The sequence below is a fragment of the Tupaia chinensis genome, unplaced genomic scaffold, assembly GCF_000334495.1.
Source record: "Tupaia chinensis unplaced genomic scaffold, TupChi_1.0 Scaffold143697_1, whole genome shotgun sequence".
Classification (NCBI taxonomy): Eukaryota; Metazoa; Chordata; class Mammalia; order Scandentia; family Tupaiidae; genus Tupaia; species Tupaia belangeri.
Genome location: NW_006203545.1, coordinates 678,059 through 692,866, shown reverse-complemented (window position 1 = coordinate 692,866; position 14,808 = coordinate 678,059). Strand labels below are relative to the sequence as shown.

Below are 14,808 nucleotides of genomic sequence, written 5' to 3'. Positions count from 1 at the left end.
AATGCCTACGTCGCTGGACTCCCACGTAGTCGACTGCGGTTCGTGTCCCGGACCCAGTGGCTTAAAATTCACACTAAGCGCGTGTGCGTGCGTGCCCAAGATCCCGAGAGGAGAATGGAGAGGGGACTGCGGTGTGGCCATCCCCCCTGGGGGGTGATTTCTCGCTTTCTCTCTCTCTGTCTCTCTCTGTCTGGTGAGCGCACGTGCCCTATATCAAAAACCTCTCCAAAAAAAGAAAAAAAAAATCCCACCTCTAAATTAGGTCAACATGAAATAATTTTATTTAATTTTGTCAAATAACCCATTTTGGGGACCAGCAGTTAGTGTAATGGCTATGTCGCTGGACTCCCATGTAGTCGACCGCGGTTTGAGTCCCAGACCCGGTGGCTTACAACTCACGCCGGGCGCGTGTGCGTGCGTGCCCAAGATCCTGAGAGGAGAATGGAGGAGAAGGGATTGCGGTGTGGCCATCCCCCCTGGGGGGTGATTTCTCGCTTTCTGTCTCTCTGTCTGTCTCTGTCTGGTGAGCGCACGTGCCCTATATCAAAAACCTCTCCAAAAAAAAAAAAAAAATGAAAAAAAAAAAAGCCTGGTTAGTCCTGTTGGTCTCCTCCAGCGGTGCCTGCACTTTAACCCCGGGCATCAAGCCTGTGCTACAGGCAAGACTAAACGAGGAATATACAAGTGGTCAGTCAGCAGGTGGGGAAACAAAGGTAACCACAGCAAAGTAACCAGTAGCTGCTTTAACAGACCGCGAAGATACACTGTGCTGCTGTATCACCTCTGGACACAGAGAACCACAGTCTTTGCAAATGCAGTCAGGACCTTTAAACATTCATTTAAAATGTTCAAGTACATTTCTTTCTTTTTTGTTTCTATTTTTTAATGTAAATTAATGTATTTACATTCATTCACTGTCCGTCCTTACAGCATACAGAGTGAGACTTTCTGCCCAGAGTACACTGTATACTGGCTCAGTCAAGCACATCAACATCCGTGTTATCATCAACAAATAGTTTTCCATTTCTCGTTTCCTGTATACTTTTTTGTTTTTTCGCCATCCTTAATTCCCTATCTCTCACCCTCTGCCCTGTCCCAAAGCATATTTATTTCATTTTGGAACTGAGACAACACATTATTTATATCTGATGTCTTTTCTTAAAAAAAGATTTATTTATTTAGATTTGTTATTATTATTATTATTATATTATATTCTTTAATTTGGCCAAAGAGAGAGAGAGAGAGAGCGAAAGAGAAGATAAGGTGAGAAAGTAAGCTACCAGGTCTGGGACTCGAACTGCAGTTGGCCATGTGGGAGTCCAGCGTCTTAACCATCACACCACCTGCTGGCCCCTACAGCTAATGTCTTAAGGACAATATCTTGTCCACTAAAGAATACATGCCTTTCCCTCTTACACCATTACCGCGTCTCATATAAACCCTGTTTGGTACCAAGGGTTCCAGAGTCCTCCTTAACGCCACTTACGCAATGCAAGTAAGTTTTCCTCTGCTGCACCTGCTGTGGCTCTCCCAGCTCCACATTTACTTCTGTGACATGACTGACTATCTTAAATTATGCCGGAAGACACGCCAGTATTGAAGTGATGGTTTCCATGACAATAAGAGAAGGCTTTGTGGTTAAACAAAGAGGAGATTCTCAAAGGAAATGGAGAGCTGACACCTTTTGTAAGAATACAGGCAACACACAAGATGGAACTTCTCGTTTCCACAAAACTGTGGTCGTGGAAATAATGAGAGGGTTGTGTCTTTGTCTCAGCCACCGTTCTTCCCTCTCCTCTCCCGGATACACACTGCTCGGCCACACCTTAGAACACTGCATTTCCCTCCGACACAGAGCCAACAGTCAAAAAAGCTGCCCAAAAGGGCTGAAGAAGGGAATTCCAGGGAGAGCAGTTTCTGACCAGGCCGGGTGATGGCCTGTGAGGAGGCCTGCAGAGCTGTGGTCCAAACTCATCTCAGTCTGCTGGACGGCTGCGTGATCTGACCTTCCCCTCTCCCGCTGTCCCGAGAGGGCGAAAGCTTCTGCAGGACAAACGAGGTGGGACCCCACGACCCGAAGCACGGCCAGAGGCACAGAGCTTTCTCAGAATGCTGCACGTGCGAGGGAAGGGCCTGCTCGCAGAAACCCAGCTCCTCAAGTTTATTTTAGGAAATTAGAAAAACAACCCTTCCATTAGCTAGACAATCTCGCAGACGCAGCTTCTGTGCCTGGCAGTTGCAACAGGCAGATTGCTGCTTTAGTAAACAAGAGGATGTATCACGTACACTTCATTCTTTTCTATTTTTTTTTTAAGGTTCTTGTCATAGGGTGTGTGTGTGCCTCGGAGAGAAACAGAGACAGAGAAGGAAAGTGAGAAATTACCCCTCGGGGGCATAGCCATGCCATAATCCTTTCCAATCCCTTCTCCTCCACTCTCCTCTTGTGGTTTTGGGCACACACGTACATGAACCCAGAGTGATTTCCAAGCTGCCAGGTCCTGGACTCAAATTGCAGTCAACCATGTGAGAGTCCAGCACTGGAACAACCTTGCCACCTGCTGGTCCCACAATTCATTCTTAATTGATGAGAAAGAAACATTTTTTCTGCATTTTTAATCTTTTAAGGCTTGGAAAGAAAAGTCAATTGCAGTCCTGACCTTCAAAGGACTCCTGGTCGTGTTTTAGAGTGTTCTAAAACGCCTGGTGTTCTTCGTTAACACTAACATAAAGGAGGGTCTCAGCTCTGTGATACCTGTGCACACCATCGGGCTGGCAGTGTCTGGAGGGCGCCCAGCACGCCTCCTGCCTCTGTGTCTTACTGGCCACCTGTCAGCGGGGCAGTGCGGGGTAGATCCCTGATAATGACCCCAAGGTACTTTCACCCCTGTACTTACAGCTGCCAAATTTCAGAGGACATGAGTGGGCATCCATTGGAAAATCCTCCAAGTGCATTGGACATTCAGCCTGCACCGTAAGCCTGGAAGTCAAAAGTCCACTGTTTGTTTAAGTAAATTGGCAAGACAAGAAAAACCGCTTATCACTGTTGTCAACAGAACGATAGATGGGGCAGGACCTTCATTACGGCATTGTGTGAGGTTGATTCACATTTACATGTGTTTTTTCCTTCATGCTTAGAGGTGATCTGTTAGAAGACATTGGCATATGCAAAATCTGAGAATAAATATTAATATTTTAAAATAAATGTAGTCATTTCACACTCGGCCATTTGGTAAGAAGTAATTATGTCGTTTTGATGGGCTATTTTCCCACTAACCTCACTATTAATATGTGAAATAGCAAAAGAAAAGAAAGAAAAAATAGTTATCATAAAAAGAATGCCATTTCCCCACCTTCTCATCAGCAAAGTTGATGTCAGAGTTCAATACTGGCTCAGAAGAGCGCCTTCGAAAATATGTAAACTGCGAATGAGTATCACACACTATATAGATATAAAGAGGTTATCAATATAAAATAGATATCAATACACATATGGATGTGTCTCCTACAAATATTTTGCTGACTCTAAATTGTTGGCTAATTTATAGACACAAATTATGAATGTTAAATCATTTTTTTCTCTACCTACATAGCCACAAAATAAAATAACCATAGAAAATACGTTATGAAGAAAGCTTGGGGACCAGCAGTTAGCGTAATGGCTATGTCACTGGACTCCCATGTAGTCGACCGCGGTTTGAGTCCCGGACCCAGTGGTTTAAACTCATGCCAGGCGCGTGTGCGTGCGTGCCCAAGATCCCAAGAGGAGAATGGAGGAGAAGGGATTGCGGCGCGGCCGTCCCCCCTGGGGGGTGATTTCTCGCTTTCTGTCTGTCTCTCTCGCTGTCTGTCTGGCGAGTGCACACGCCCTCTAGCGAGAACCTCTCCAAAAAAAAAAAAAAAGAAAGTTTGCAATGATTCCATTTTATATATGGGCAAAGTGGGTAAGGCAGGTACTAAATGAGACACAGGAGAGTCTGTCATAAGGAGCAAAGCAGATTTGGCCAACAATTTATTTTGGCTTATGTCTTTCTAGGAGAGTAAACAGAACCCTATGAAATATTTGCTAAAACTCAGTAGGTTCTATAGCAATATTTTTTTTAGATCTTAAACTTGCAATCGTTGCCTCGATCCAGAGGAACGACCTAATGAAGTCTACGGGCACTGCATGTAGCCACGTCATGAGAGGCCGAGGCAGCAAGAACAGCCAGCATTTCCCCCGTGGGCAACCGTGGGCAATGGCCACCCAGAAATGAGTTCTTGGGAGTTTCTTGCTTAGAGACCAGAAATAGCGCTGGCCTGTCTGAAATCTGACCCTGCAGGTTTCATGCACAACGACACTTGACATGCAGGAATATACCTGACGGTAATGCTGATGAGACCTACCCGAGCTTTAAATCCTCTATCGAACAACTGAACTTTCCATTCTACATCATGGGACTAGATCTGGAGGGTTTTATTTTTCTTTTCTTTTTTTTAAAAAATTATTTATTTAATTTATTTTATCATTATTAGTTTTCAATTCACCAGAGAGACAGAGGGGGAGAGAGAGAGAAAGTGAGAAAGCAAGTTGCCAGGTCTGGGACTTGAACCACAGTCGACCATGTGGGAATCCAGCACCCGAACCATCATGCCACCTGCTGGCCCCAGGGTTTTATTTTTCTTAAATAACGTGAGTAGCATTTTGAAATATTAAGGCATGACAATGGTTGTTAGGATCAACAGCTGTTTATTCCTTTTGATAAATTCGTTAAACTTCTGAATCATATAATTGTGACGCTTTCTGATGTACAATATTGGCTTCATGTAGTTTAACCTAATACATATGTTTATGATATCAATTTTATTTATAAACCTTATTAAATAAAAACTCTCCAAAGTTTTTTTTAAAAAAGCTTTTCTTCTGTAGAATAACTTCACAAGACAGGTCAGAATATTAAATTAAGCACAACCTTGCTGAGAAATTACTTCGAAATGTGATTGTGGGACCAGCAGATGGTGATGGTGTAATAGTTATGTTGTTGGACTCCCACATAGTCGACCAAGGTTCAAGTCCCAGACGAAGTGGCTTAAAACTCACATTGGACACGTGTGTGTGTGTGTGTGTGTGTGTGTGTACAAAATCTCCAGAGGAAAATGGATTGCTATGTGGCCATCACCCCTGGCAGGGGTGGAGGAGGGTGTGTGTGTGTGTGATATTTTGCTTCTTCTTGTCTTTCTAGTGAGCACACATACCCTATAGCAAAAATCTCTCAAAAAAAAAAAAGTGATGGTATATGTAATAGAATTTTTTGAGATTTTTGCCTTAGGGCATTTGCACATGCTTGAGAGAGAGACAGACAGAAGGAAAGTGAGAAATCACCCCAGGGGGATGGCCATGCGTCATCCCTTCTCCTCCATTCTCCTCCCAGGATCTTGGGCACAAACGCACACACGCCCAACATGATTTTCAAGTCGCCAAATCCAGGACTCAAACCACAGTTGACCGTGTGGACATCCAGCTATGCAACCACTACACTCTCAGCTGGCCCTATCATAGGATACTGAAAATAAAATTATATGCTAGTTTAAGTAAGTTTCAAATAATGATATATATGTATGTAACTAAAATGTAGTATGAAGAAAAAAAAAAAAAAAAAACTCTACCAGAATTCAGAACTCACTGTACATCAGAGAACTCCCATGACAGAAAATCCTTTGTAATGTAAAAAGTGTTATAAATCCTTGAACCATAATTCAGAAATAAGAGTTCATTTCAGCTGCTTTAATTCAGCATGCCACAGTAGTTAATGAGGTATCAGAAAACGTGGTGATGGCGTTTATACCTCTGACAAGGGGACAGTACAGGAGCTGATGAATAAGGTCAAAACTTTTCCAGCTACAAAGCAAAATGCCAGGCTTTTTTCTAAGACCTATGTGTAATGTTTGAAAGATGCATCAAAAGATAACCTTTGAATGAAAAAATTAAATGTAGGAATGAAAAAACTTCTCAATCATTAATGCAATTCTTAAGTTTTAAGCAAAAAAAAAAAAAAACAGAGAATCAAATTCATAACTACTACTTTATCTTTTTCCAATATCTGCAAATTTACAAGACATTTTATGGGTACTTAAATCATCTTTGAGGGAAGTGTGCACCCCCTGCTCTTAGCTTGCAGGGCATGGTGGGCAGCATACTAGCGGGTTCCCGGGATCGAACTCAGAACTGGCACCCCGCAGCGTACCTCATGGTGTACAGGAGGGTCCCGTCGTCCTGGATTCGAAGCAGCTTGTTCGGCATCGTCATATTATGAGCTACAGATTTTTTCCCATTGTGAAAGAAGGTATCTGGAGTCCAGATTTTGCTAGCCATTAAATTATTAAGTCGAAGGATATTCATAGGACCTTTAAATTTTAAGCGTTCATCTTTCCATTTTTGTCGAAAGAAAACATCTATTGTATATTCCTGAAATATAAAACAGTGTTTCTTTGAAAATAATAAACATTTCAGACACAACAAGGACACTGTAAAATTCCAGCAAAAAATAATCTAAGTCATTTGGAGAGAGCTGTATCCGAAAGACCGTCCCTTTAGCTTATGGATAGACATTGCCACTAGGCAGGGACAAGGTGTGTGTATCTGCACCACGAGCGATGCGTGCTCATGACAAGACAAGACAAGTTTACTTCATCAGGCCTCTTTCAGTTGAGCACGGTCCCAGTCAAACCGCCTTATTGCACCCTGCGGTGTAGACCTGTCTGGGGAGGGGCTGTGCGTGGGTGAGGTCTGGGAGGATGGTTACAAGTGGCTTATTTACCCCGAGAGAAAGTGGGCAGGCAGCCTTCCTCATAGAAAACAAACAAATGAATAAATGATTACAAAAGAAAAAGAAGAAAAACAACTTTGAAGAGCACTGTTGAGCTGTGTGAGTCATCGTCTCTGGTTGCCAAAGAAACCGCAGAATATCCTATTTCTTTTTTTTTTAATCCTAAAATAAATGGTGCGTGTTTTTTTTTTTGCATATTATTAGCAAGACTGTGCTTGGGGATAATGACTGCAATAAAGACTATTCGTAAAATTAGTTGTAATACAAGGATTTCAACAAGTTAATAGAACAACATGAACAAGGTAATACACAGACATCCTGCAAATCAGCTCCCTCAGGTTAGCATGTACTTCAGAACATGCACACGGACTGGTCCGGGTTCGATTCGATCCCTCTCTGATCACCCCCCATGACTTAATTAGCAGAAGCCCTCCTCCTTCCCTCGTTTTCTTTCTCTTCCTTAGAAGAACGTATACATTTTAGATGAACTATCACATGAACTGACAATCTGTTACATATGAAAATTTGTGCCTGCATATGTTCGTGCAAACACGTACACTATCAATCATTTGCATGTTCAGTTACACACCCGAGATTGAAAATGCAGAAACGGACCTTTGAGCACACACACACAAGTCATCATGGGTGAAAACAGACACCTCAGCAAGTAGTAATTTCACTAAACTAAAATTATGTTTTGGGGAAAAAAAGATTAAAAGGGACACATATTTATGAACATTAAAAAATATATGTATAAATCTGAATCAAGCAAATGATTTCCAAGGGCCCCTCAGGGTTAGACCGGGCAACAAGAACACGTGCCAATTGCCGGAAATGACACAGGGAGGGAGGAGCAGCAGTTCAGCGCTGTCTCCTAACCTTCATCTACGCTCGCTCTCTGGGGTTTAATTTTTTTTTTAATTCCATCAAGATAGGTCTAAAAAAAGCCCCCTATGAACTGGATGAAGCGGTGAGTCTTTGCACAGATTTCTTTTCTTTTAAAAAAAGGTTCTTTATTTGAGAAATTTTTGCTATAGGGCGTGTGCACTCATCAGAGAGACAGAGAGACAGAAAGAGAGAAACCCCTTCTCCTCCATTCTCTTCTCGGGATTTTGGACACTCATGCACACGTGCCAACGTGAGTTTCAAGCTGTCAGGACCGGGAATAGAACCAGAGTTGACCATATGAGAATCCAGCTCCTTAACCATCATGCCATCTGCTGGCCCCTCTTGCTTTCTTTCATGAATGAGAGGTATGAAAAAGAGAAAAAGAAGAACCTACAACTTTTTTCTCACGGCACGACCCACCCTCATCCTCAGCCAGCTTACACCATGGAATGAATGTGTCCAGCAGAGAGGTCTCTGGACACGGATGCAGGACGCTCCCACGGGGGTCAGCCTTGCAGACAGGCATGTCACCCGCAGTGCACCGTCAGACCCCTGTGATAAGTCTTTATGCAAATGTTTCTTCAAACTGTGGTCCCCCGAATTTCATCAGTTTAAATGCATATGACATTTACTTCCCAGAGAGACTGAATGCATTTAAAAACTCTAGGGCCCAGTGGTATTTGGGACAGCCGGATCCCACATGGCTGACTGTTCAGTTCAGCCCTAGACCTAGCAATCTGGAGCATGCCAGGTATGTGTGTGTGTGTGTGTGTGTGTGTGTGTGTGTGTGCAGGTGCGTGTGTTTGTCCAAAATATCAAGAGAATAGAGAAGAGAATGCATTGTCATGATCCCCCCGCAGAATGATTTCTCACATTCCCTTTCTCTGTCTCTGTCCCTCTCATGTGAGTGCATATGCCCTATAGCAAAATTAAACAAAACAAAACAAAAACTTCAGGTTTTTCCATTTTCCTATTAGACTGGGGTATGATGATGCGTTTCAGAAGCTACTGACACGGCGATCACAAATGGAATGTCTCGGGCAATCCTTCTTTAAAGTTGTGTCTAGAACACTGCTGGCCTTGGAGCAGGCAGAGGCCCCACGTGTGCCCTGCCCACTCCCCACATGACCTGGGCCTCCTTCTCCCACCCCCACCCGGCAAACTGCGGTTATGGTCTGGGTGATTTTAACCACCCTACTCCCTGCTCCTCCTCACGTCGGGCAAGTTCTCTACCTGGGTGGAGAACGCCGCTCACAAGACAGCTTTGCTCGCACACCTGGGAAAACGTAGTCAGTGTTGTTCGTACCTTGACCAAACTCCCCATTACGGCAAGGTCATCGGTGACAAATGTGTGTTCGTTCTTCTGCCTCCCCACTATGGAACAGATGGCACATCTCCAAGAAAAGGGAACATGCCTTCACTTGTGTTTTTGCTGTTGTTGTTCAGATGTATAAATAAACATAAAGAATACTAGAACCACCTTGCAGAAATGTCATCACAGATGATACGAAGCCACCCTTTTTCTATCTAGCCCTCCCCTAACACAGTCCCCTACTCCCTGAGAAAATTATCTTGAATTTAGTGCTTATCCTTCCATGCATATACTCACACACTTTATAAATAGAAATTGTGTGCTACATTTTAAACATTTATACAAATGTTACCATACTGCGTATTTTGACACTTGCATTTTTCAGTTACTTACTGAGGTTTACCCAGGCCCCTAAATCTAGCACTTTAATTCATTTTCACTGCTCCAGAGCATTGCATCAGAAGACTGGCTCACAGTCCAGTCACCCTTACTCTGGTTCTGAAATACTTTTGCTATTTCCGACTTGTCTCTGTCCCAAGTACTGATACCATGGACAGTGCTGGTCAGCATTTGAGTACACAGGTAGGATACGCTAGACGGGAGATCAGCAAACCTTTTCCACTAAGGGCTGGTCAGTGACCTCTCGGGATCTGGAGTCACATGGTCAGTGTCACAACTACTCAGTTCTCTGCGGCAGTGACAGCGACCAAAAACAACTCTCAAGTGACTGGCAGCTGGGGTCCAATGCAGCTTTGTTTGCAGTGGGAGGTGGTCGAAGGGGTTTGGCCCAGATGTCACCACGTGCTAACCACCTTTTTCTTTTGTTTGCGTGTTTGTTTGTTTTGAGAGGTTTTTGCTATAGGGCGCATGTGCTTGCTAGAAAGACAGAGAGAGACAGAGGGTCAGAAAGCGAGAAATCGCCCCCCAGGGAGGATGGCCATGCCACAATCCCTTCTCCTCCATTTTCCTCTTGGGATCTTGGGTACGCACGTGCACACACCTGGAGTGAGTTTAAGCCAACAGGTCCAGGATTTGAACTATAGTCAACTACATGTGAGTCCAGCGACATAGACAATTACACCAACTGCTGGTCCCAACCACCGTTCTAAACTAAATCTACAAGTGGGATTACTGAGATACGTTGCATCTGCATCTTTAAATAACAAGCCATTGTAAAATTAAAGTCCTGGGAGGTGTGTGAGCTGATGTTCTTGCTAGAGGTGTAGGAGCCTGCTGTTTCTGTACCACCTGGAGTAGACAGGAGGCTCCGTCTGAGTCCTGATCAGTGTGAAACGGTGCGCAATGCTACCACAGGCATTTCTCTGTTCACTGGAGTAATGGGACATGTTTTCGTGTGTTCAGTACAAATTCTTGTTTTCTTTTCAATGACTCATCTGCTTACTCAGTTTCCTTTTCAGTTATCTATTTTTTCTTACTGAGTTACGAAATTTTTATGTATATTCTATTCTAACACTTCCCAAAATAATACACCATTCAGTAATATATCTTTAAGTAATAAATATATTAAAGATATCTGAACCACCATGAGTGTATCCCGGCACATTGCTCCCAAGGATGGAGAAGTTCTGCTTTTTCACCTTGGGGCCTCTCATCCGCCTGGGATCACTGTGTGTGATCTGAAATCAAGGTCCACTCCCCCAGATGGAGAGCCCGCTCCTCCAGCACCGTTATCGACCGGCCTGTCTATGCAATGGCGTGCTCTCACAGACCAGCTTTCGTACCGGATAGGTCGGTTTCTGAGTCCTGCGTTGTGCCATTATTTGACTATCCCTGCATCGATTAGAAAGTCACGATTACGATAGTCGTATAATAAACTTGTGTTCCTAGTATTTTCATCACTGTCCAGTTCACATTTCATAACCCCACTGTGGCTTCTCCTTTCCCTTACCTAGGAGGCAGTGGAATGATGTTTAGAGGTCCAAATGCATTGTGCTCTTTTGTTATATTTTTAGCACTGTCATTTACTTTTACTACAGTTGTAATAAGAGACTGTGGTCAATAAGATACTGATTCTTTACAACTTGTTGAGAATTTCTTAAGCGTTTTGTTGCTGCTCGTCATTCACTCAGAAGGCATGAGGCCGGGGGTCGGCTGGATTCACTTGGCTCATGACCTGGCCGGACGCGCTCACACCTGTGGGCACTGGCCCCCAGCCGATCTAGGATGCCATGTGTGGGTCACTGGGGTGCCTCACCTGCACTTCGATCATCTTTGTCCCTCCTCCAGGGACTACTGGGCTAACCTGGGCTTGTCTCCTCATCGCAGTGACAGGAACCCAAGACTAAGCTCCAGAGCAAAAGCCTCTTATAAGCCATTGTTAATGGACTGTGGGTTTTTTTAAATTATTTATTTAATTTATTATTATTATTTTAAAATTTTTGCTATAGGACATGTGCACTCACCAGATAGAGATTGGGGGGGGGGAGTGAGAGAGCAAACTTCCAGGTCTGACTCGAACCAGGTCAACCATGTGGGAGTCCAGAGCCTTAATCACCATGCCACTTGCTGGCCTGATGTTCTGTGTTTTAACATCCTATTGGGCAAAATGAATTGCAGTGTGTTTCCTGAGCTACTACGTCAAGAACTACACATCCGGCCATGTAGGATCCAGCTACCTTAACCACTTTGCCACCACTGGGTCCAAAAATAGTGAATCATTTTGAAAACATAATCTAAAAAGATGAGCATCTAAAATTTATATATGAGTCTTTTAAAAAAAAATGAGCATAATTCATAACCGGCACTCAAGGAATGATGCACTTCTTTTTTTTTTTTTTGAGAAGTTTTTGCCACAGGGCACATGCGCTCGCCAGACAGAGAGAAGACAGAGAGACAGAAAGTGAGAAATCATCCCCCACGGGGGATGGCCACGCCACAATCCTCTCTCCTCTGTTCTCCTCTTAGGATCTTGGGCATGCATGCACAGGCGCCCAGCGTGAGTTTAAGCCACCAGGTCCGGGATGCGAACCGCAGTCGACTACATGGGAGTCCAGCGACATAACCATTACACTAACTGCTGGTCCCCATGCACTTCTTAAATCTGAATTTCCGTACTTTTGTCAGCTCTAACTAACATTATTAAAAAGTAGTATTACAATAATTCAAATTAAGAATCAGATTTCTAAAATGTTTTATCAAAAATATGTAAGGAAAGTATTTTGGCCAGTATTTGGCCTCCTTAACGTGATGGTTAAGGAGGCTGGATACCATATGACTGACTTTCTAGTTTGGCGTGAAAAACACGCTGGTGTGTGTGTGTGTGTGTGTGTGTGCGTGCGCGCTCACATGTGCGTGTGCACATGTGTGCACGCATACTAAAAAACCCAAGTGAAGAATGGAGGAGAAGGGATTGCAGCGTAGGCCCCCCAGGAGGTGGTCTCTCACTCCCCCCCTCTTTCTCTTTCCTACAAGCACATGTGCCCTATAACAAAAAAAGTATAAAAGTGTATTTAAACATATTCATTACTAAAGATGTTACCATAAATAAATATTTTAAGTGGGGAAAAAATCTAATAATTATTACTTAAAAATTTTATTTTAACTTATCTTATTCCTTTTAAATGTCTACTGTGGTCTATATTTCAAAATATTTTAATGGATTGGTTGTAGATATGTAGATATGTAAATAATAAACAGCTGAGTCACTAGTTTCTGTATATGTTTTTGCTTTCTAGATTAAAAATGCGTGGAACGGATCTATTTATTTCCTATCCACTAAGTAAACCAAGATATCCAAATAGCTTATTTGCATGGGATTCCTTTAAATGCTTGTAAAATGCACACTCTCAGTATTTGAAAATATGTTCTTAAAAAAGTTCCATTAAAATTAATCTCAGGCTTTCAGGACCAGCAGTTAGTGTAATGGTTATGTCACTGAACTCCCATGTAGCCGACCACGGTTCGAGTCTTGGACCCGGTGGCTTAAACTCACTCAGGGTACATGTGCGTGCGTGCCCAAGATCCCGAGAGGAGAATGGAGGAGAAGGGATTGCTTGCGGCGTGGCCATGCCCCCTGGAGGGTGATTTCTCGCTTTCTATCTCTCCGTCTCTGTCTTTCTGGCGAGCGCACACGCCCTATAGCAAAAACCTCTTAAAAATTAATCTCAGGTTTTTTTATGAGTATATACTGTCAATAACATACTCATTGTTCTATTAGTGTTTTATGAGAAAATTAACAAAAAAGTATAAAACTGTAATTTCTTCATACCAAATTAATACTTAGACCCATGCACTGATATTAGAAAAGAAATAAATAATAACAGGGTCAACTACAAAATCCACTAGACAGTGCACAAATAATTGAAGCGGAAATTTAGTAAGAAACAAGCAAAAACAGCAGAAAACACTCAAGGGCATACGGACATGCAGTTACTCTAGGGCCTAAATCCAGGAGAAGCAAGACTGACTGCTGAGTGACACTAAGGGTTGAAGAATTCATATATTCCAAGACTTAAAAAAAAATTCCTCATAAGGGGCCAGCAGGTGGCATGGTGGTTAAGGTGCTGGACCTCCCACATGGTCGCTTACAGTTCAAGTCCCAGACCTGGAGGCTTGTTTATCTCACTTTTCCTTTCTCTCTCTCTTTCTCTAATAAAATTAAATAATAATAACAAATAAAATTAAAGAATAGATCATTTGTTTTTAAAAAATTCCTCACAGAAATATGATTTCCTCATTTTTTTAGATAGGATCATAGATAAATTTGGTGACATTCTATTTCTAAGTTTGTTAGAAGCAAAACCCAGACAACAATATTGTTTCAACTCCCATGTTTTTGCCACCATCAAAAAAATCTTCATTTATAAACTCTAAGTGTTTTTGTCCACAATTTGTCCTGCAAACAAGGAAATCACTCGCTATTACATAGTTCATTACATAAATGTAACTTAAAGGACACGTTACCTTAGTGAAGACAGCATATACTTCAGTGTTTAGCTACATTAATTCTAAGTTAATGTTCTTAGCCAATTTCTGAAGAATTATATCTACTCATTAAAATGCAACCAAATTGGAAGACTGTTCTTAGAGAGATTCCTCAATTACTTTGAGTCACTAAGTTTATTTAAAAGACTGAAATGTATTTTATTATACCCTTTTTTCTAATAGAGGCTAGCTTGCCCTGAATAAATTTCAATCAGTGTGTTTCTGCTATAATGAAGAAAAATACGGTGCGTGAAGCAGGTATGAAGCAAATCAAGGAACGGTCTTGGAATATACAAAAATAGTTAAGCTCAACCGGCTGGTACTCAGAGGGAGGCTAGACAGCACATTTCGTTTAGTATTAGCATCGTGAAAATTACATAAAAGTTAGAAGCTTAAGAACAGATCAGCAGAAGGCCAATAAACCTGATTAGTGCAAGATCATAAAGTTCCCTTACACAAAGAGCTCACACAAGCAGAAACTGCAGAACACCACAGCTACTGCCTATTCCAACTACTGTGGGAGTAAGACGTTTGGATTTGCTTTTAGGAACTAGGCTGGGAAAGTTTTACTAATAAATTAGAAGCTCAAAGAACAGATTCATATTCTAATAGTAGATTATTAAAATATATCTAATAAAATTATTCTGTTATTAATAGTTAAAAATATCTGGATAAAAATTCACTTTGGTATAATTTATGTCTTCTAAAATCCTTATTAATAAGTATGCAAAATTATCCCAATTTCACAGATGGAGAATACTTCAGAAGTAATATTAATTAAAAAAGGGAGAGAGACAGAGAGTGCCAAAATTTGAACTCACACTGTGCTTCTAAACACCAAACATTTTTCATTATACCACA

At 42.1% G+C, this 14,808-nt stretch overlaps 1 protein-coding gene across 4 annotated transcripts in view; it reads right to left on the bottom strand.

Annotated features, from left to right (window-relative positions):
• GABRA2 (gamma-aminobutyric acid type A receptor subunit alpha2) overlaps positions 1-14,808 on the bottom strand; it is a 167,008-nt gene that overhangs the window by 66,862 nt on the left and 85,338 nt on the right. For all 4 annotated transcript variants that reach the window (XR_336885.3, XM_027766798.1, XM_027766800.1 and 1 more), the window contains exons 4-5: positions 6,222-6,442; positions 2,895-2,977 (exon numbers count right to left, since the gene is read on the bottom strand). Coding sequence is in view for 3 of the 4 variants with exons in the window: in XM_027766798.1 (XP_027622599.1) it covers positions 2,895-2,977; positions 6,222-6,442 (304 nt within the window). In the remaining variant the exon portion in view is untranslated. The remainder of the gene's footprint in view (positions 1-2,894; positions 2,978-6,221; positions 6,443-14,808) is intronic.